Source organism: Pectinophora gossypiella, chromosome 5 (assembly GCF_024362695.1).
Source record: "Pectinophora gossypiella chromosome 5, ilPecGoss1.1, whole genome shotgun sequence".
NCBI classification, from domain to species: domain Eukaryota; kingdom Metazoa; phylum Arthropoda; class Insecta; order Lepidoptera; family Gelechiidae; genus Pectinophora; species Pectinophora gossypiella.
The window spans coordinates 981,858-1,005,620 of record NC_065408.1 but is presented as its reverse complement, the minus strand read 5'-3'; the positions used below and the strand labels follow the sequence as shown (position 1 = coordinate 1,005,620).

Genomic DNA, 23,763 nt, shown 5'->3' with positions numbered 1-23,763 from the left:
GCGACACGTAATTAAAAATGCATATTTTTTTTATAATATAAATAATATATATTTCTTTTTCTATTTTATACAAAAATTTATTCCATAAGAGAGCCGTAGGTATATATATTTAGGTACGAAAATATATTAACATCATTTATTTGTGACTTAGAATTAATTTAATTATCACACTAACAATTGGGAATGACACATGCTTTGTACAATTCTAATAGGTACTATTTTACAAGCTTTAATAAGTAACAAAACAAAATATAACATAATAAATTGTTGATAATTTTGAACTTTTAGTTTTAGGTATTCATTTATTTACATTGTTTGCCATTAAAATTAATAATAAAATTAAAGTAATAAGAAGTAGGTATAGAGGTACATTTTATTTGCATAATTTTAATTAAATTTTATAAAAAGAAAACGATTACCTACTTCTAAATACGCAGCAATTGGTTCTTTTACGAACGAATTTACTATTTAAAATATATCTAATTAATTTTATTTTACAGTCAGTTTACATTTGTAGACTTTTCGGGCACTGTTAGGACAAGTTTTAGGACACTACGTTTTATTTATCATTATTTTACCTACTGACGTCGGTTTTATCTACACTCAGGTTAAAATATTCTTGACTGTTTACAGATTCAAATGACATTGTTTATTCTCATTACAAGACTTATTTCTATAATTGTTCGCTATTATGAAAACGGTTATTTTTGTTTTCGGATGACTTTTAACCCTGTACCTGAATGAGGTTCACGCAAGTTAATGAATAATTAATATTGTGACATTTGTTTGTAGATTTTCCGAATAAATACCATTGCTGTTAAGTATATTAATGTTATCAGAGGCCATCTAATAACTTACATGCCGGTGTAATAATATCAGGGTGTCTAAAAAGGCCACATTATTGCAATTCATCTAAGAAAGGAATATTGCTATTTGACATTTTGTTTGCATTGCGCACTTACTTTTATATGCGCAAATGTCAAATTCCAATATTGATTTTTTAGATTAATTGATTCGATGTGGCCCTTTTAACCACCCCAGTAGACAATATTAACTCAGAATCGCTATCGATTGTTTCTATTAACGATAATTACGAAATTTATGGCCTTTTGAAGCTGTAATAATGACACATGCAAAACGCAGACCACCGCGGAATTCGGAAGATACCTAAATGTTATACATTATTACAATAACATATCGCCTTCCAAATTTCGATGTGCATTATTTTGTGCTGGGTTGTAATGATGGGTACGTCTATATAGGGTTGGAATCTGTGTTATTTTACGACGTCATGCCAGCAACGCTACAACAGCTTGATTAAAAAGAAACTCAGTGGTGTCATGTAGTGTACAATGGTTCTGCGTATAGTCTCGTGGGTACAGATATGTTGCTAGGCGGCGCTGGCGGCGGTTCTCGAGCTAGGAGCAGCGCAGACCTCGCCCGTCTCTTGGCTGGAAACACATGCAGACATTGAAAGCCTCCTATTGGGCTAAAGTCTACTAAAGAACTATGTAACCTGCCACAATCTTGAAATACTAATTTTGCGTGTTCCACTCTTTCATAATTCATAACTCACTCCATACACACTCACTTCATAATCAACTCTTATTGTTATTACGATTCATTATATGAAATAAATAGTCTTTTCACTGCTAGGCTCAGCTCTTCCTTCATCCATCGCAAGGGTTATAAAGCGTACTCAAACACGCTGATACAAAAACGAGACTCAAAATAATTCCGTTTTTAATACAGGTCATCGAATCCGGGTGTTTTCAGATATTTGAAAATGCTTTCCACCAAAATTGGCAACAACTTTACTGCTATTCTAGTGTTGATGGGGAAAAGCTTTTCAAACAAACAGTTTATGCGTCTTTTTTCCACCTTAGATCTAAGGTGGTGCAAATTCCAAGAAGGATAACACCCTCGACGTTTTAAAATATCTGGGTCTTCTTCAATAGTGTGGGTTGCAAAGTGAATGAACAACCTAACCTCATCAATCAATATTTGGGTAACAAACATACTTACCATTGGAATGCATACAACACAACACAAGAGCGGCTATCAGTGCAGCTAATGGTAGAATCCCAGCTAGAGCTAACAACGCCTGTTGAGCTGGAGAGTGCTTCGTTCTGGACACTCCACAGCTGGTGATGTTGTGGACGTTGAACGTCTCCAGAATCTCTTGAAACTCGGTCCCTAGAGATCTGATCGTTGCCTTCATTGCTTTAGGGGTTAACGCTTCTCCAGAATCTGTTTTGCGGAATTGGAAGCATGGCCTGAAACAGAAGATATTTTTTAAGGATTGGTAAATTTCACTTTACCCGTGGTTCCGGTTGACTTTTCAGTCACCTCATAGTATCGGTTCGCAGAAAGCAAGATTCCATTGTTTGACTATTGTGTCTGGAAATCCGGCTGTACCTGGATAATTGATTAAGTACCTAGTTAGAGCAAATTGTGACCAAAGTACTTGAATTAAAGCTATTGCAATTGAGCAATGGATAATATAAGGTTGTCGAATCTACATAATAATATTTTGGTTCCTTTTAATCATTAAGGAAATAAGTTTTCTTTTCGATTGATGGTTTTGTATTTTTTTATTTAAGTCGATACATAGTTTTACCAATAATTATGTATTGATTTTAATAAAATCCAACCAGATCTAGTTGGTACTATCTTATGGCCGACAGGACAAGTGGTTGCTTATGGTACATCGAATGACAAGATATTCTACCATAAATAAAACTTCTACAAACCCAGGATTGCCGTAGAAGGCGGTATTGACCGAGTCATGCAACTGCATCTTCAGACCGCGTGGCGCAAGCGCAGCCGACATGCGGTCCCGCAGTTCATTGACCCGAGCTCTCGTACTTCCCGGCAACACCAGGCGAAGGAGATCTCGTTCTCTTACTACAACTACCTGTAATACAGCATAATAATATGATAAGGCCGCCTTTTTGTACTTACTACACTGTACTACATTCATGTGTTGTGTAGGTAAGTTTTGTATGCTTCTGTTATTGTGGAATAAAGTACATTTAATTGATTGATATTTGAAAATTAAAATGCTTCAGCTTAATGTTGATTATAATATGAGGTACGGGGTACGAAATCTTAAAAAGGTATAAAATAGCTTATATCCCGCAATATAACATAAGCTCACAACTATATCCCAACTGACGTAGTCATAGGTACATCCATCGGAAGATGAACTATGTACCCACACACCTGAACTAAGTAGCTCGTAACCCGTAAATATTTACTAAAAGGGTGTTGTGGGTTGATAATGAGCCTCTTTTTATAATGGAAAATTAAATGAAAATTATTTATTATCTATATTATTAAGTGAAATAATGAATTAAATGTTCCTGAACCCTTTACCCTTACCCTTAGTAGATTATATAAAAACGCTGATGTCCCAAAAAATGCGACTATCGTTTTTCTTTAAACTGTATGTTTAAAATAAGACTACGTAAACACATACCTCAACTAATATGTCACTATGTCTTTCAGGATCTCCGGAATTGTTAGCTCGGACGTCTAGTCTGCAATAGATGAGGATGATGATGTGCAATTGGTAAGTAAGTAATAATTTTACTAAAAGTATAGAATAAAATGAGTAAAGACTGATGTCATTACCTGAATATACCATCAGCATAATGAATTAAATTCTTCATAATCTTCAACTCTCCTGTGACGTTATTCAATATTATTACATCTGTGATATTACTTATAGACCTAGTCCTAATTGGTGACTCAAAACTCATATTGACGATTTTATAGTCTATGGCTAAGGCATCAGGGTCTTTGTCAATGGCTTTGACGCTGGCTATCATGGTGTCTATAGGAACGTTCAAACGGACCCCAATGGTCATGTTGACGGTATCAAATTGTGGAAGGTGGTCGTCTATATCTATGAGTTTAATTAAGACCTGGATTTCTGAGGGGTCCTGAAAAGAAATAAGTATGGAGTTATACTTTTTTTAAATAGAAAACGAGAATACCTGGATTTTAAACATTTAGACCATTTTATAGTGATGTTCTAGAGTTATCACCAAGGTTTCAAGTTATCCACAGTTTTAAGCTGAAGTGTCTTAAGAGTTACATTATCTGTTAGTACAACCCATACTTTTATGAATGTATTAACTTACCAATCTATTATAATGTTTGGTCAATTTAGGCGTCGTGCCTAATTTGAAGCATTTGACAGTAATGATCTGTTTAGCGATGGCTTCTCTGTCGAGTCTCGCAGTCGATACTATTAAAGCTTTACTCTCATTCGTTCGTTCCAACTTTACTAGACCAAGATCATTTCCAGTAGTGATAACGTAGTCCACTGCAGCATTTTCTCCAATATCTTCATCAATTGCTTCCAATTTACCTATGATTGTTCCTATAGGTACTTCTTCTTTGGTCGTTATCAGTAATGGCGGGTCATCCTTTGGAAGATAGTTTATGTTATGGAGTTACGTTTGTACGGAATTGAAGTAATTTATCAAAAGTATCAATTATATTTACAGCGTTGAAATTGATTTATTCTATTTTTGCGAGATTCAAAGGTACTACCTAAAAGTTAATGAATCAGGCTTTTTTGGCAAACTATACTCACCGAGTTTCGGGAGAAATGAGGTTTGTGGTCATCTATATCTGTGACCATGATGTTGACAATTCTCGTGCTTTGTTGTGGTGGTTGACCCCTATCAGATACAAGCAGCACTAGTGTGTATGACGCCTTGCGTTCTCTATCTAAAGATTGACGTGTTGTTATAAGGCCGGAATGAGGATCTGAAAATTAATAAGAAAATCATTGTTTAGTAATAGGTTAGATTAACGGATCTTGTGAAAACGGTATAGTTACAGATCTATAGCAGTATTGTAAAATATTTACTGAGAAAGCGCATGCTGCAAAGGGAAAGACCAACAACGAAATTGCACTACAGATACCTAAGTCACGTTATTATCAAAACATGATGATAATTGGACAATAATCCGAGTTTGATCTGTTGTACTCTTTCTATTTCTCTTTTGTTTTGCATTTTGTATTACCTGTATGTGCAATAAAGTACTATTATGTTATATTATACGTAGATGAAGATTTTTTCTTACCAATTGCAAAGGTCTTAGCATCGGGATTGTTCTGTTGTATCGAATAATATAGTTGACCAGACGGTTGAGTCGGGTCGTCTGGATCACTTGCTACCACTTGGAACACGGGAGATCCAATCGTTGCATTCTAAAAGGGCAAATTATAAGAATGACTTCAGGAACCATACATGCAATGTTGTAGGCAAACATATTTCAAACTTGTTATTTATTTAAAAGTAGTTACAACAGTGTCCCTAAAAAGTAGCATGGTGCTGCGCCGACAAGAGCGTGGCTCTTAAATTGATGATGATGACGACAGTGTCTAATTGAAATCGATTTTGAATATATTAACGCTTACAAAGCTGTCGTAACAAAAGTAAGTATGTACGCGCTAGATAGAAAGTAGAGCGGAAGAAACATTCGTTTGTTTATAAATGACGAGATTAATCAAGTAAAAATAAGGTTGGATGCTCGCCTCGCTAACACTAAGCACTTCTCCGTCAGCTGGCCTAATAAACCTCGGCACGCCATCATTGGCGCTGACGTCACCGATGTACAGCAACAGTGAAGTATCACCACTATGTCCGCCACCATCCGTGGCACTAATGATCAGTCGATACGGCTCTGTTCGACCACGTCCTGTCAAGTCCCGGCGCGTTTTGATCTCACCCGTACCTGGGTCGATCGTGAATAAACCTGTAAAGTAGAAGTAATGTTTTTTTATGAATGTTATCACTTTACGTCTTATGTTTGTTCAGTCTCAATTTATATATCGAAAAGTTTTTGTTTCTACTTCTACGTATTCGAGATTGTTATGCTAATTTAGACAATCTAATGAAAGGTACCTAATCATATAGTTTCACAGGATATTTTATCCCCTAAACTCGCTCCTATTTGAGAAGGACTCAGTATGAGGTGGAGATACATAATACACTTACATAAGTAGAGGTGTAAGTAAGAAGATCGAGGTAAGTTACTTAGTCATTTTTATGCCATACATACCATTCGCTTCACCTTCGTCTAGGAAGTCATATTTAATTTCTCCTCCCAAGCCTTCATCCGGGTCACTAGCAGTGATGTTGATAACGCTGATACCAACGGGAACATTTTCAGGGACGACAGCAGTATATGCAGGTTTCTCAAATGAAGGTGAATTGTCATCTACATCTAGTACGTCGATTAGTATAGTAGCTGTGGTCTTCAGGCGATCTGCTGCACTTTTGGGTGTATCGATTGCTTCTATTTCTAATCGAAGAACCGACTGACGTTCTCTATCTAGAGTTTTGTTTGGTGCTACCTGCCAGAATATCAAATAAATGTTATGTACCATGCAGTGGTAATACTGTCATAAAAATAACATGTTTTTGATACTGTTTTCTCGAAGAAATATTTTTTGCTTTATTATTTCTTACTTGTATCACTCCAGTGATGTTGTCAATGATGAAAAGGTCAGAATTATCACCCCGCAAAGTATAGCGAATATCGGAATATCCTTTTAATTTGTCTTCTTCAGTTAATACACCATCAGCGTCAGTTGCTTTTGCTGTTAAGACCTGTTCTGGATACACTACAGACTCCAAAACACTTATTTTGTAGAGCTGAAATTTTATTGTAGATGATTAATTAAATTTCAAATTCATTTAATCATTTTATGTTAATTTATGATCTTACCTCTTTCTCAAATATAGGTGGGTTATCATTGATATTTATGATTTCAATGATAATTTTAGCAATGCTATGTTTGCTACCATCATTGCTAGTTGCTTTTACAGTTAATGTCAAATTTGGGTTTCTCAAGTCTTCATAATCCAGGTGATTTGTCAGAACGACTTGGCCACTAAAAGGATCAACTTGTAACAAACCCGTTTCTGAATTGATAACTTTGAAACTTGATACCAAATGCCCAGATATAGGGTCTTCAGCCATGAGAACTAATACAGTACTTCCTATAGGCTGTTCTTCTTTTATTTTATGATATATTATGGGATTTGAGCTAGTCCAACCAGGGTTGGTGAACTGTGGATTTTTATCTGCATAAGGTTGGATGTATATTGTGTGTTCAGTTACAGCAAACTGATTTTCTTGATTTATCTCTGCGTTAACATCTACCACGTTGATCGTTAGTATGACTATAGATGCTTGACTATAATCCAAACTACCATTTACAAATATTTCTCCTGTGTCTTCGTCTATTCTAAATAATGTCTTGTAATCGTATGGAGAATTTGCTTTAAGCTGTACGCCAGCTTTAGAAAACGCATTTGTAGGCTCTATTAGACTATATTTAAGCTTAGAATTTACATCAGTATCATATGCAATCATTTTCGTGACAACATCGCCTTCCTTAGTTCTTTCTGATATGTAGGTAGTCGTTTCAGAGGTATTGAACTTTGGTGGTTTATCATTGACATCTAAAATGGTAACGAAAACAGTGGTAGTGGCAGTTTCTGGAATTGGAATCCCACTATCGACAGCAGATACGATGATTTCATATTTGTCTGTATTTACATCGCGATCTAAATTTGCATCATTTGACACAGTTATAACACCAGTCCTGAAAAAATAATAGTTATAAAATTGTTTCTATATTTAAGTAAAAACAGAATACTACTTCAGTTACTCACTTTTCATTTATAACAAAGTTGTCTTTAGATCCAGAAACGATATGGTATGTCAATAGATCATCTAACCCATCAGGATCATTAGCTACGACCATGGTTACATTCTGTCCTGATTTTGCATCTTCTCTGATACTGGCTTTATAATTCATTGGATTAAGGTCGAATGTGAAGTCTTCGTTGCTGTCTGGGTTGCGCTGGGTCACAGTATATTTGTAATGGTGATAATTTCCCTTGAACGTAGGACGCTGGTTTCCAGGAACTCCTACTCTGATGTAAACTCGAGTTTCATTATGCATTGGCGGTGTACCTAAAATAAGAGATAACGTTATAAAGAGGTAAAGATTGTGGGTTTGTTTGTAGGAAGTAATCTCTGGTACTACTGAACAGCTTTTGATATATTATGCTATATTTTGTAACCGAAGTCCACGCGGACAGACGCAAAAAGCTAGTTAATGCGGCATTTGGTTAGGGGATAGTATACAATATAATGTCTATAAAGTTGTTTATAATTAAATTTAAAAAAAAAAGCATAAACTTACCGTAATCAGTAGCTCTAATAACTAGTTCATATTGTCCTCTCGGAGTATCCATTGTTTCGACTTTGTCGACGATTGTGATCTCTCCAGTATCTTCATCAACAGTAAATACGTTACCTTTATGAGTTATACTGTTGTCAGATTCTAATGTATATTTCACTCTGCCGTCTCCTTGGCTTGGTCCATCGGCGTCTGTTGCCTATAAATGTGATATGTATTTTAACAATACGTATGTAATATATTTAGTGGGTAATAAATAACAATATAATTTACTTACTCTCACAATTAATTGAGGCTCAAAACTAGTAGCTCCATCTCTTATGGTTCGACTATACTCAGAAGCTTCGAAAATTGGTGCATTATCGTTGACATCTATTACATCTACGTAAATACTAGCTGCAGATCCTTTACCTCCTCCGTCTTTGGCAATGAGTGTCAAACTGTAACTTTTCTGTTTCTCGTAGTCTAACATTTGACCAACGTATACACCACCTTTATTCCTGTCAGTTTTGAACAAGTTAGACCCGAATCCAGTTAAAGTATATTCAATTTCACCAAAGATGCCATAGTCTTTATCACTAGCATGCACATCTCCAATTTTAGTTCCAGTTGTTGCATTCTCCAACACATTAAATTTATAACTAGGTTCATCAAAAATTGGAGAGTTATCATTCATGTCTAATAACTTTATGTTCACTCTAGCTGATGATAGATCTTGTCCGTCAACTGATGTTACTATATCGAAGCTAAATATTCTCTTCTCATCATTGTCTACGTCATAATCCAACCTGGACGAATCTTTTACTTTTATACTTATGGGTGTCCTTCCTTCACCGTGATCAGTACTGATAGAAAATACTCCTTCAGAGTTAAAAACGTCTACTAATCTCAAGTCGTATTTACTATTTTGACCTATGTCATCATCTTCGACGTAGATTGAGAGACCCGGGATCGGGCTTCCATTTTCGATGTTTTCAGGTATCGATATATCAAAGACTTCTTTATTGAATTCGGGTACATGATCGTCGACGTCAGTGACAATAATAGTGACAGTTGTGACGGTGTAATCTGATGGTACTTCATTGTTTATTAATTCAGTCGCCTGTAAATAATCATTTATTATATTTTTATCTACATAAAATTACAATTCACTTATATGTGAGTGAACATGTGAGTTTATTACCTTGACTGAAAACGTATAAACCCCTCCATTTTGTATGACTACGTCGCTTTCTCTATCAATTGGAATGTCGGTTGTGACCAGTGTAGCACGTCCGATTGGCTTTTCGGGTACGAGTTTAAAGTATTGCTGAATGTCTCCTTCGAGCGTCAACAAAACTGGTCTTGGATCTGCTGTGTCACCGTCTTTTGCTATAATATCCATTATACTGGTATTCTAAAAAAATATAATTAATATATTCGTTTGCTGTCTGTCTCTTTCGTTAAGGCGTATTGTAGTTATTTTATCTATTTAAACCATTACCCTTTTATTTTCACTGAGTTGAATTACTTATTTGGCTTTTACACATACTCAGTTATGATTTTCGTTCTAAAAAAATACCGATAGTGCATTGTTTTGCGAATATCTTCTATAATGTTATATTCCCAATTTCTTTTAAGCATGGATGTATAAAGTTAGGTTTTTATGAGGGCTTTGCACCCAACGACCACTTCCAAAAAAAAAATTTTTCAGAGGCTACAAAGTCGACTTACTGGTGGAGTATTCTCAGGTACGGTAGCAGAGAATGGAGCATTGAGGAACATCGGTGGTTGATCCTGTACATCTCTTACAGTTGCCGCCACGCTGGCCATGGCCCTCAGAGGTCTGTCTGACTGGTCCATTGCTTCCAAACTGATGACGTAAGCTGATCTGCTTTCAAAATCCAGTTGGTGGTTCAGGAACAAACGAACTTCATATTCGTTTGGGGAAATCTGAAAAAAAAAGAATGAAATTACGAAAAAAAAAGACAGCTACCGATGATGTACAGTGTATGGCTATGTTTTAAAGTGAGCTAATATAAAGTGAAGAATAAGAAAAAATAAATCGTTTGAAATTAAGTGAAAAATTATGCAGCCTATTTCCCACCGGGGTAAGCAGAGACTATAGAATTCCATTTGCTTCGATCCTGACACACTTCTCTTGCTTCCTCCACATTCATCAAACGCTTCATACACGCACGCCGGTTCAGAGTAGATCGTATTGAACCTTTTCTAAGGACATCTCCAATTTGATCATCGTAAGTCCTTCTCGGTCTTCCTCTGCCAGCCCTACCATCAACTTTCGCTTTATATACCGCTTTTGCAATTCTATTTTCCTTCATCCGCTCTACGTGTCCAAACCAACCTAACATTCCTTTCTCAATCCTAGTCACTATATCGTCTTTTACACCACATCTCTGTCTTATCACACTGTTTCTCACTCTATCACTCAACTTCACACCGCAGATGCTACGCAAAGACCTCATTTCTACGGCATTGATCCTACTTTCATGCTTCTTCTGCCATACCCAACATTCACTACCGTACTTCAGCGTAGGGACAAGCACTGCATTGTGAACAGCCATCCTCGCATCTTGCGAGATACATTGGCTACTAACAACTGCGTGCATTGCCCCATTCACTGAATTACCCAATCTCACTCTCCTTTCTATATCTTCATCACATTTACCATCCCTTGTAAACATAGTACCCAAATACACAAATTCATTCGCTTGTTCTACCATTTCATTCCCAATCAATCATTTTGTTCCCACGAGCAGCTAGGGAAATATCTTGTCCACTCCAGCAGAGCCCCGCGTGCTGGAGTAAGGCATTATTTACGTCCTGGAGTCGCCCAGTTCCAGGCCGGCACGGCACGCTAGAGACTAGGCTCGCTCCTAGCCATGCAGCCCACGGCGCGGCATACCTTGGCTTAGCGGAAGAAGGAAATTAGGAAAAATAGGGTGTGACGGGAAAGTTTGGGAGTAAGGGAAGGAAATTAGGGATTTCTAGGATACTATTAATACGGAAGGAGCATGGGATGTACTAATAGTAGCTCGAGGGTCCGGGAGCGCATACCCGTATCCACCTGAGAGATCGCCGGACAGGCAACAACAGCGCAGGTTGGATCCTCTGAATACATGTATGTATTATGCAGACCACACAAAAAATCGTAGAATGTAGATAGAATATGATTTTTCATAAATACGTTATTATTTTTTTCAAAGAAAAAGTTCACAAATTGTATAGACAGATCAAGGTCAAACCACTACGGCTAAAGCTAAACTATCAACAAAGTGTGTAAACTTTAGACGCGTACTCTTCTATCGGGTTCATCCAAGTGTAAGTTCAAATGTAAACATTACAGGTTAGTTAATGTCTTGCAGGATGTACATGTAATAAACATTATTGTGATTAATTGTGCATTTGTTGGAAGGATGAGAAACAAAACGCCATTGTCCGGTGTTGACCGTATTATTTATTTATTTATTTATTTATTGTTACTTGCATACTTTACAGCTAACATAATTTATATCATTACAATAGCTTAAATTCTTGTTGGCCAATTAAAAAGTATGACAAATCAAATTTTACATTATAATAAGAGCGAATACATAAGACTTACACTTAATTAAAAATAGCTGATAAGATGAGATGAAATGGAATAAAAAAAAATTAAAAATTAAAAAGAAAAAAAAAATACAGGAATACACAACACATGTTGCACAAACAGTGTGTGAGATTGTTAGGGTGTGTATGCGTGTGAAGTAGGTGAAGAAAGGTGTATTGTAGGTATGTATGTATAATTTATGTCTGCATGTTGTTACAAATTTTAAAGAAAATAAATTACGTCAGCTATGATGTGTGATCCGGTTCGTTATCAAATATAGGAAACTGTCTGACGATGAATTCTATAAATTCATTTCGTTTTAAAAAGAAGATATCTGCGGAACCAAAACTCTCCTCGTAGGTTGAAACTATTCTGTGTATGACAGAGTATTTGGCATAATTAGTCCGAGACATACCAGAGCACAAGGAACGTTTACGTCTGGTACGAGCAGTCCAGGTACAGAGGCCAACCCGCTCCGTCAGCGCGGGGCAATCCAGCAGGGCGTTAACAACGTCGTATAGAAACTTCATGTCCGCAATTACTCTCCTATTTTCGATTATGAGAACAGTATGATATAATTGTGTCCTCTAACATGATGGACTAATGTTATGGGCGATAGGCTGATCCCTTATCACCATAAGGTTCATCTTATCCATCTTTGGACTTCGTATCAACGGTGGCTGCAAGTTGTCTTTGATTACTTGTGGCTCTGCCCACCCCATTAGGGATTACGGGCGTGAGTTTATGTATGTATGTATGTATGATATAATTGCAATGTTTTGATATGTTCACACTTCCACTTTGTATTGTTTACACGGGTACTAATTAAACTTTTCATTAGCATTTTCTAGTGATTTCTATCCTATATGTATTAATTCTTTGATTTTTATAAGATGCGATGCACGAACCGGCACGAGATGTTCAATTTCTCTCTTGTTTATTTCATGTAAGTACTTCTTAGTCTTTACCCCTCTGTTGTCTTCTCTACATCTTAGTCAATCTTCTTCTTCTTCTATCGTGTGGGTTGTGAGGTGGATTACTAACCACTGCAACCCTGGTGTCAGGGTTATTATTGAGCCGCTAAAGGCCCCTGACATGGCTCATGTAATGATTACTCACTTACATCAGCAAGTAGTAACCGGGACCATCGTTTTAACGTGCCTTCCGAAGCACGGATCATCTTACTTTCGGACATTCAGGTGATCAGCCTGTAATGTCCTAACCAAACTAGCGATCACAAAGTGATTTTTGTCCCCACCGGGATTCGAACCCGGATCGTGAGCCCAATGCTCAACCACTGGACTACAGAGGCCGTTTCTTAGTCAATTGTCTTCCATCTTTTGTCGTAAACGACTTTTAGTAATGATCGCTTTTCCCTTAGGTACTGTTTCTATGACTTCTTCGTTAGTGTTCGTACACAGTACCGTTCATATATTTTCAAATCTATAAAAATAGGAATAATACTCGCCTTAAGAATCGAAAAAGTCTGCGTCAGATGGCCTGCTACCCATTACACCACAAGAACTCCAATAAAATTTTCTCTTTGGGAGATTTTCTAAGCAAGGGTGCGTGCTAAAAACATAACACTTACCATGTCTGTAATAATGTTGAAAGTGGAGCACGCTTCGTTGTCACTTCCCTTTTCTTTAGTGGAGCAAGTGACTCGAATCTTAGCGTTAACTCCTTCATCTCGGTCCGTCACCAATATTCTTGGGTAAACCTAAAAGGTGAAAACATTATAATTTTAATACCTACTAGTGATACTTTTCTAGGATTAAGGCGAAAACACAGAATGTGATCCTGATTATTATCCCATGAGCCAAGCCCAAAAAAGATTATGTCTTCTTCAAGAATATGGAATTAAACTATACCGTTGGACTGTGGTAACCTGTCACCAGACAGTTCATTACTTACTTCGATTTCGCTGCCAACGGGCGTGGCTTCGCTAATGTTGAGAATGTACGGGCGATTATGAAACACAGGCGGGTTGTCGTTCACATCCTTAACAGGAATAACACGTCGCAGGGAAATCGTGTTTGGTTCCGTATTTGCTATTCCTTCATCTGAAACGTAATAACAGGTACCTATATAGAGATGTTAAGGATTCATTTATGGAGACGGTGCGTAGTGTGGTAAATTCAAACATATGGCGATATATAAGAGAATTCACGCAGAAGAGCATGGCGTCGCTCTATTAGCGACAGAGGGCCTGAGCCCGGGATGAGCAATACATCCGGTATGTTGTATGTAGGCTGTGCTTACGTCCTCTCTAACATAATTGGCTATTATAATATGATCATCTGTCGCCATGCGGTTCACCTATTACCTTAGGACTTTGTATCAAGACTATAAGTTGTCTTTTGGAATACTTGTGTCTCTTTCGACTTCATTAGGGATTAGTAATTAGTTTATATTATATGTTATGTTACCTGTAATACTTATAATAACTTCTAGAGCATCCTGCTCTTCTCGATCCAAGGATCTGGCCAGCGTGACCACGCCTGTTTGGGAGTCCACGCTGAAGTACTGGCCTGATATTGAGTACCGTAGCTGACCGCCGTCGGGGTCGATACCTGAAAATTTTGAATTTATTTGGAATTTAAGCAGCAGATTTTTTTTAATGTAGGATTCAGATTATGAACGAGCGTTTAGTCTCATCTGTTCTTAAATATTTCGCTTGGTTTTAGGGTTCTCACTTGGTTATATTATAGGGCTTTAATTCGGTTTAAGCCGTTAATTAATACTTACTCATATTTGACATTTTTGACAGATCTCGGGACGACTCAATAACACTTGCAACAGTGTTGAAATATTGGGAGTCTCATATCCCTGTTTTAATAATGTATAGGTACTGACTATGAAAGTACTAATCTTAATCAATTACGTTTGCTTAATTTAAGTAATGTTATTAGTTACAAAAAGAAATCTGTTATTTTTTAACCTCTGGTCTCCCATCTCTATTTTGATTACAAGTTGAGTTTAAAAATTCTGATAACCAAAGATCAACGCCCAAATAGTATAGGAAAAACGCGGGACTGTATACTTAACTCGGTATTTCCTACCTATTGACCTAACTTTCGGTAGCATGAAACCGCGCCGTGGTGAATTAATGTTACGTACCTTTCAAATGATACACAGGTGTCCCGACAGGAGTATCTTCAGATAGACTAAATCGTGACATGTCTCCAGTTTGCGGCACAAAATGCGGAGCCCTATTGATCACCTGACCAATAACGAACTGCACTAAGGATATAACTAGAAGTATTATTAAAGGATCCGGTGGTGCCAAAATCGTGGCCACTTTCCGTCGCTGGAATATAATTTCTGCCATCTGAAATTTTAAGAAATTATTTTTATTAAAATATGGCTGACTGAAAGAATAAAGTATCAGAAAAGAAGGTCAGGGGTGTTAAAAAGGCCACATCGAAGCAATTCATCTAACAAAGCAATATTGCAATTTGACATTTGTGCATGTAAAATTAAGTGCGCAATGCAAACAAAGTCAAATAGCAATATTGCTATCTTAGATGAATTGCTTTGACGTGGCCATGTTAACCCCCATAACGGAAAAGTTGGTAGGATATTACGTTTTGGACTGTGGAACGCGCAAGTTGCTTGATTTAAAATTAATCGTCAGAACGGCACTGAAGAATGAAAAAAACATGAAAAGTATTTAGAGCTTCGTTATCAAGGACAGAGAAAAACATAATAATACTAGTAGGTACTTAGTACCTAATGTTACAGTGATAAGTATCATTTCTGTAAAAAATAAATAACTTAGAATATGCGCTGTCTTAACCATTTTACCATAAGCGAATTGTTATTATTTATACTTCATAAAGTAATAATTTTGCTTACATAGGGACCACTGCACAATGATCACCTTAATAGACATTAAGGTGATCTTAGCTTTTAGAGTCATCATCTCCTTAGCATTATTCCGTTTTTTACAGGGTCCGCTAACCTAACCTGTCGATTAGACAAGTCCGGTTTTTTACAGAACAACAGCCTGTCTTTTAACCCATGGGACAATCAGCTTAATACATGTTAGATAACATATTGGAATGTGGGTTTCCTCATGATGTTTTCCTTCTCCGCTGAGCACATGATAATCATTTATGATCCAAACATGAATTCGGAAACAAATTCGAGTATCATTGGTTTAGGCCTGTGCTGGATTCGAACCTGCGACCTTAAAGTGGGAGGCAAGCGTTCTACCAACTGGGCTACCACGGTTATTTTTCCTGTTAGAGTAGGGTGTCTAATTATAGAAGCATCGACTTACATGTGACTAGTTATCAGTTTCTTCACTTTCTCATTGTACTTAATGGAATACTAAAAAGGAAGTAACCGACATACTACTATATGTATTGTGAAGTCATACTACACGTTTTGGTTTAGTTATAGTCCATTCATAAAATAACAGGTTTTTTTTTTCAAAAACTTAATTTATGCAACATAGTTTGTAAGAAATTGATTCAGATGATTTTCAATGATTATCAAGATTTTTTATTTTTAATAATATTTTCTCAGTAATCCGCTATCTGATCCAGCTATTTTTATGTTATGGTTTGACTTTACACGGAATGGAATTTTACATGAAAACATATTTTCTAAGTCATGTTTGGATCATAAATGATTATCACGTGCTCAGCGGTGAAAGAAAACATCGTGAGGAAACCTGCATTCCCGAGAAATGCATTTTCGGAGGTATGTGGTGAACCTAACCTAACCTGCATTGGGTTGGTTGGCTTCGCGGGTTGGAAGGTCCGACAGGCAGTAGCTTCTGTAAAAACCGGACCTGCCAGATCATCAGGTTAGGTAAACGGACCCTGTGGAAAAACGGCATAAGGCTAAGGAGATGAGTGCAAGCGAGTTACGATCATTGTTACTGGCAATAAATTTATTTTATTCTTATTCTTATCACTTAAACTAAAGTAAGACCGAGAGAAGGTGAGGTAATTCTAGCTTGACACCCGATATCGTGCTGGGCGTAGAGTTACCGTTCTGTATGCAGTATTATTCTTCATTCTATCATAATACAGGGTGTTAGTGACATCGTGACGAAACCTTTCAGGTATGATTCAGACCATGTATCTGAGTTGATATCAAATTGAATTTTCCGTCGCAATCATGGTCTGAATCATCCCCCTCAGTATTCGTTACGATGTCACTAACACCCTTGTATTATACTACTGATAGGTACTAAGCTAGTTAGATACTGTATTACGCGCAATAGTGGTAACCCGATACCACCTGTTCGTTGCGCACAGACAGATTTAAATTCTCAAGGTTGTCTACTTCCACTAACCAATGCAAGTGACAGGAATGTGCTAATTGCTTCTGACTATTATAATGTTTGTGATATAGATAAGACACTAGCTACCATCCGCGGTATTCCTAAACTTTAGAAATTATAAACTCCCGGATCTCCTTGGGACTATCGAATGCTAATTCTTATTCAAATTCCAAACTTTTTTTACATCCATAGTTGTTAGTATTTATTTCCACATATTTTTACAATAGTGTTCATAAAGATAATTCTTAATTTAAGTCTTAAGGGTAATCTTAAACAGAAAGTACAGCTGATGCCTAAAATAGACTAAATAAAGTCTGTGCTATAGACATCAGCTAGCTACCATCGCAGAGATGCAGTATAATATGATAATGAACATTGACACACGTGTGAAACAAGTTTACAAACAAAGTTGTCATCGAGAAGAAAAACAAAAGAACAGACATTAGGAAAGAAAAGAGTAGTAAACAACTTATGAACTATTAGTAACATCAAAGTTTGATCCAATGAATTCTATTGCCTCCTAAACAGTCTAGCCTGTCAGACAACACATTCAGGAAGCTGTTGTTTGACGTCATTTTCTAGGTCCTGTAAAATTGTGCTGGGTGTCGATGAGTCAGTCAGCGATTCAGCATTTTTCATTTTTGTATATAAAATTTTGTATACCAATAACGAATTCGGATGCTTCGTTAAATTGTTGTCAAAGTCAGCAAAATTGTTTCAAACAGTTATTTTTAACAAATCGTTTTACATCATCATAAATAATAACAATATGCAACTAAATGTCGAATTAGCATTACATTATACAATAGAATTGGACCAGAAACAAGTGGTTTTTGCGGTCAGAGACGCACAGAGCACAGAACCACGCTCGGCCTCTACTAGATGCGGAACTAGGTAGTACAAATCTTAAGATGTCTAGTCTGGTGGTCATGTCAATCGTCTGAGTCGTGTCCCTTCGTATTTGACAATTGTTTCTCATCTGAGACACGAAATCGTTTTTCCTAATAACAATAACATTTTTGATATCGTCTTATAGTACCTACGATATGCCATGACACCTCAGTAAAGTTTACATGCCGTTTCTATAAGATGCTAATGCTCATGTTGGCAGTTCTAGTAGCTGTCGGAAGATATTGGTTCCGTTCTCTCTGGAGCGACGTCAGAAGTTACTTACGTCAGTGTTGGGAAGTAGCGTAAGTGTTGTAAGTTTTGTAATTGTCTTTTGTGCTTCTTGACTAAGGCTTTTGCAGCAGGTCGCTAATATTGCGTATAGTATGGGATGGGAGCTTATTGTATTTTATGAATGGACTATTTTGTCATGCTGTTGCTGCTAAATATTTTGTAAAAGGTGCTTGTTATTTTTTTAATTTTAAGTACTTAGATTTTTATTTGACTGTTACTTGTCGGTGTTGTCGACTTTTGACAAATTGTTCACGTACTTGGTCTCGAAGAGGTTACTTAATTATTGGGAAGTTTGATACTATCGATAGTATCAAGTTGAAGTATTGTCCAAAAAAGGTGCGTTTTTTTATTGCGGTCGAAAGTTTCAAAAATATGATACATAATAAATAGAAAAAATAAAATAAAAAAAGGTGTGACGGTTTTGGCGGGAAGAAGAGAGGAATGGCGATTACTCCACCGACAAGAGCACAGCTCTTAAATAAAGAGAGAGAGAGAGAGAGAAATAAAAATAAAATAGTAATAATGAATTTAATAGAATTCATAAATAGAATTTAAACAAAAAATCGAGTCATTACAGTCTTGTGTTTATAAATCGGACATCAATTTGGCTTTTAGGAAATAGAACATTCGATAATAATCTTACTAACTATATTGAGTTACGAGTGTTGTTTATTACGCAGGTAATTAACAAACACACTCACGCAGCAAGTGTCTTAATTGCACTGCAATTTTTATGACTATTTTCAGGCAACAACCACGCGTAATTCGCATTTTGTTCCACATTAGAGTAAAATTGCTGTTAAAAAGTACAAACACGTAAAATTGTCAATTTCATGCATGTTTTAATTACAACTAGCGCGTATTATTTTTCTTGGACTTCCAATTATTACATTACTTTAGAGGTATTGGAGCGTTGAAACGGATAATAGGCAGATACACACCACCACTCATTATGGTTAGAATACATATAGGATAAGTGTCAGGAAGTAAGCGCATTTCTATGCGTAGTTCATCTTAACGTAACATAAGCTTACGAGGTACATCCATCGTAAGATGGTCTAAGTACTCACACCTCACCGAGCTTTCTGTTAGACCAACGTGATAGGTGCTGAGCCGTATCGCCGTCTATAGTCGAGCCAACTGTTGCTACTTACTTTTGTCCGGCCAAGTAGTTAATGCCATCTGCGGCAAATATACAATAAGTCACGTCAAAAAAAATCTATTTACTATTTGGCTGCCGTACTGGTAAGTGACGATTATTCATGGATTGTGGTAAATGGGACCCTAGAGCCAAGTTTTTATTGAACCTTACATTATTTTATGTAACATCTCGTGAATACAGCAGGGGCGAGTGAAGTACTAGGTTGGAGGAAATCTTCTTCTTCTAAGTAATCCTTTTGTCCTGTGTTGGGTTGTAGGGCTTGAATAACATATTTCCACTCCTCGCGATCTTTTGTAGTCTCTGTAGCTTGCTCCCATGACATGACGAGAGTTTTTAAATCTCGGTCAACCAAGCTAGCAAAAAGATGATACTCGATGAAATCGATTTTTGTGCTACTGTTTTTAAATACGTTTTTTGATTAAGTTATTTAGTATATTGTCTACAATGTGCGCTCATGACTATGTCTAATAAATCAGATCGCGTACCGTAATTGTCACTTAAAACGAAACGTTCTACAAAATACCGGTTACAATAAATGGTACAATATTAGGTGCAATTATTGTTTTTATGCATATTGCTGCGCAGGCATTCGTCACGCGATCATGCGTGCCAATTTCCTCATTTTTATTTATTATCGTTTTTATTGATTAAGCACATACATAAGTAATGATTGTCGTATCAATGATGTGAGTATCAGTGATCTTGTGATGTAATTTAGCATGTTTGACAATGACACATGTTATTATGTCTGATGACTTGTCACTTTACACTTTTTTCTTTTTGTTTGGACAAGCATTTGTTGATCGTGTCAATTTGCTTCCTTATTAAGTTATGTATCATTATTGATTGCTTTACCTTACATGGCTTATGAAACTCGAATGTCAGTTTTAGGTAGGTTTCTATACTTATAGTTTTGCATTAGGATATTGCTTCTTTTTTTTGGGTGAAGACTTAGTAATTAATAATTTGTTTTTGTAATTTTGTTATGGATAGCGAGACAATGAAATCAATAGTGCAGTGAAATAAAAATCATAGTGATTTAAAGTTTTAAATGAATAAAATAATTATCGAGAATCCATACTGACTAAAAAAAGCAATAATCAGCATCGTATTTTTAATATGATTTCTATTCCAATAAATTAAGATTTCCAGCCAGCGTTATTATAATATTATTGTCCGCGTTATTAAATGAATAAAATAATTATTGTGTAAGGATTCTGACAAAAAAAGCAAAAATCTGCAGCATATTTTTGATATGAAATATCTCCCCAATATTATATTAAGATTTCGCTATGTTTATTGTGCCATCGTGTATTTTTTATTGTGCCAGCGTTATTATAATATTATTGTCAGCGTAATTTAAATGAATAAAATAATTATCGTATATGGATTTTGACAAAAAAAGCAAAAATCATTAACATCATATTTATAATATGAAAAATCTTCCTAATATTTTATTAAGATTTCGCTATATTTATTGTGCCAGCGTTATTATAATATTATTGTCAGCGTAATTTAAATGAATAAAATAATTATCGTATATGGATTTTGACAAAAAAAGCAAAAATCAGCAGCATATTTTTAATATGAAAAATCTTCCCAATATTATATTAAAATTTCGCCATGTTTATTGTGCCAACGTTATTATAATATTATAATACACGCTGGCACAATGAACGTAGCGAAATCTTCGCGTCAATCACGTTTTAGTTCGGCTTAAATTTTACAAGGCCTCCAATTTATCTCTTTTATAGTCTCCACTCACCCGTAAAGACCTAAATAAATAGACTTGTACTTAATTTAGTACTTCACAATACTGTTCATTGTGATATCAGCCTTCATGTCAGTGAACTTAAGACAATGGCTCGTGAGAAAGGTGATAATTGCCCTCAACCGATGTAACCGCTTTTTGCGTTGTAAGGAACAGAGGAACTATTATGCTTTTTGCTTGTGCAGTTTTCTATGGGGTTCTAATACCTTTGACCTTTAAAGGCGCGTCATTTATAGCTTAATAGCTAGTGTTATGTGATACTGCGGTGTGTTGTTAGTCTTAAGAATCACTTTATAATAAGTAAATAATAAAAAAAAAAACCTTTATTGCATTAATATCATAAATGCTACATTACAGTATGTCCTCCATCACCCTAGCATTGTCCCGCTTTCCACAGGGTCCGCTTACCTAACCTTAAAGATTTGACAGGTCCGGTTTTTACAGAAGCGACTGTCTATCTGAATCCAACCCCCGATGGAAAAACCAGCCCTATACAGGTTAGGTCACATACCTCCGAAAATGCATTCCTCGGGAATATGGGTTTCCTCACGATGCTTTCCTTCACCGCTGAGCACGTGATAATCATTTACGACCCAAACATGAAATCGAAAACAAATTCGACAATCATTAGTTTAGGCCTGTGCTGGATCCGAACCTGCGACCTCAAAGTGAGAGGCAAGTGTTCTACCAACTGGGCTACCACGGCTCTCTCTCGGTCCTAGTGGACCCTAATTAATTGTAACTATTTAGTAACAATTGCGTCCGCAATAGTATTAAAGGAATGAATATCTAACAAATACATTGCAACGGTGTAATATTGTGAACGTAAACCCCGAGTGTGATGAGTATTAGCTGTATCAGCTGGTGGCTGTTCTACAACGAGTATATACAGGGTGTAAACTGTAAGTCTAATACCCTGTATAAATAATTCCTTTCAAATAAGTACACTGCTCATGAATTTCTTAAACGGTTATTTCGCACCATTAAGTTTAGTAATCTTTTAAATAAGAGCCGTGGTAGCTCAGTTGGTAGATCATGACCATCACTTAGAGGTCGCAGGTTCGAATCCCAGCATAGGCCTAAACCAATGATTTTCAAATCATGTTTGGATCTTAAAAGATTATAAAGTGCTCAGCGGTGAAGGAAAACATCGTGAGGAAACCCACATTTCCGAGAAATGCAATTCGGAGGTACGCGACCTAATCTGTATTGGGCTGGTTTCCCCTTTGTAGGTTGGAAGGTCAGACAGGTAGTCGCTTCTGTAAAACACCGGACCTATCAAATCTTCTTAGGTAAGCGTACCCCGTGAAAAATGGGATAACACTAGGGAGATGATGGAGTTTAGTTATCTTTATAACATTATATAAAGAGAGAAAGATTGAGATTTGATAGTTTTAGGTAGTTTTATTTATAGTCAAGATTATATGGTAGGTTCCCATTCAAAGTTACCACACTAGATTGTTCTCATTATCACTTAGACAGGAAATACTCTATTACGCTACACTACCTACTTTAGCATTGATAGTTACCTAGAAGGCATTTTCTTTGGATTAAAAAGTACTTTTAAATGGTCAATAACTAAGAATGTCTGTTTTACCTGTTCTTCAAAGTTCAGAGAAATGCGCACTTTCAGATTAACATGGTCAACCATTAGTTCGTTGACTGAGTCGTCAATTGATTCATTTTGTTGGTCATTTGTACTGGTCTTAGATTTATCATCAATAAAAGCAGTTCCTATATTACCTACCGCAATAGACCGTGGATGGTGGGCCACTGTCCAAATCCGCCTGATCAGTGCTAGACAAGGAAGAAGCCTTTGCCCAGAAGTGACATCTATTAGGCCACCTATATATATACTACACGTTTAGATTACGATATTCTAGTATTCACTTCATGGCGTGATATTTGATATACTTACCTAGTATTTCGTATCACACGAAATTAGCTGTTATTATTTTTGTTAGTAGTATAAAAATATCTACCACACCTCAACCACAGCGGATATTTCAATGATTAACTCATCGTGACTTCATTTTTGTATCTTTTTTACATATTTGAATATAATAACAACATTTTGAGTGCCTACACGAAGCCTTTAGCTCTATTTAAATTAGAAAATTGTTAAGTTCCTTTTACAAAAAGCCCATTCTGTGATCTGTCCTTGATGACTAAGATTAAATACATGTTATGCAAAGAAAGTTCCGCATGTAAACACACCTTTACCGTTACCTCTACAGTTATCCCCAAATACTTACCTTGTTTATCTCCAACAAAATCCTTTTATGGAATAGCAATAATTATAGCACTATTAGCACTGCACAACACATTTTTAATTTAAATGTCAATAAAAATACTTTATTTAACACAAAACATCTTGAATCCCAAGTCACTACCTCCGTCAAGTTTGAAACGTACTGTCAAAAACTTGCACCACAACTATACAGTACTGGCTTTGTAACTTATACTTCTCTGTCTATCACGTAATACATAAAGCGGAAGAGGAAAAGAGACGGACAATTGT

The 23,763-nt window shown here is 36.3% G+C and overlaps 1 protein-coding gene across 1 annotated transcript; it reads right to left on the bottom strand.

Moving 5' to 3' along the window:
* Positions 1-51: 51 nt before the first annotated feature.
* On the bottom strand, positions 52-23,763 carry LOC126366689 (cadherin-23). Its single transcript, XM_050009881.1, has 22 exons — positions 23,498-23,763; positions 14,949-15,159; positions 14,258-14,401; positions 13,743-13,891; positions 13,420-13,548; positions 9,953-10,171; positions 9,423-9,635; positions 8,517-9,341; positions 8,243-8,438; positions 7,707-8,010; positions 6,754-7,636; positions 6,495-6,680; positions 6,085-6,379; positions 5,558-5,778; positions 5,104-5,230; positions 4,607-4,782; positions 4,149-4,436; positions 3,637-3,947; positions 3,482-3,542; positions 2,754-2,917; positions 2,026-2,276; positions 52-1,451 (listed from the first exon to the last, which is right to left on the bottom strand). The coding sequence occupies exons 2-22, from the start codon at positions 15,157-15,159 to the stop codon at positions 1,339-1,341; spliced, it is 5,466 nt and encodes a 1,821-aa protein (XP_049865838.1). The 5' UTR covers positions 23,498-23,763; the 3' UTR covers positions 52-1,338.

What these genes read in the sequence shown, in the direction of transcription:
- LOC126366689 (XM_050009881.1), bottom strand. Translation starts at nt 15,159, where the DNA reads ATGGCAGAAATTATATTCCAGCGACGGAAAGTGGCCACGATTTTGGCA. An exon ending in AGTTATTATAAGTATTACAG is followed by an intron (nt 13,892 to 14,257) that starts GTAACATAACAT and finishes ATTACGTTTCAG; the next exon opens with ATGAAGGAATAGCAAATACG. An exon ending in TATTAGAGCTACTGATTACG is followed by an intron (nt 8,011 to 8,242) that starts GTAAGTTTATGC and finishes CTCTTATTTTAG; the next exon opens with GTACACCGCCAATGCATAAT.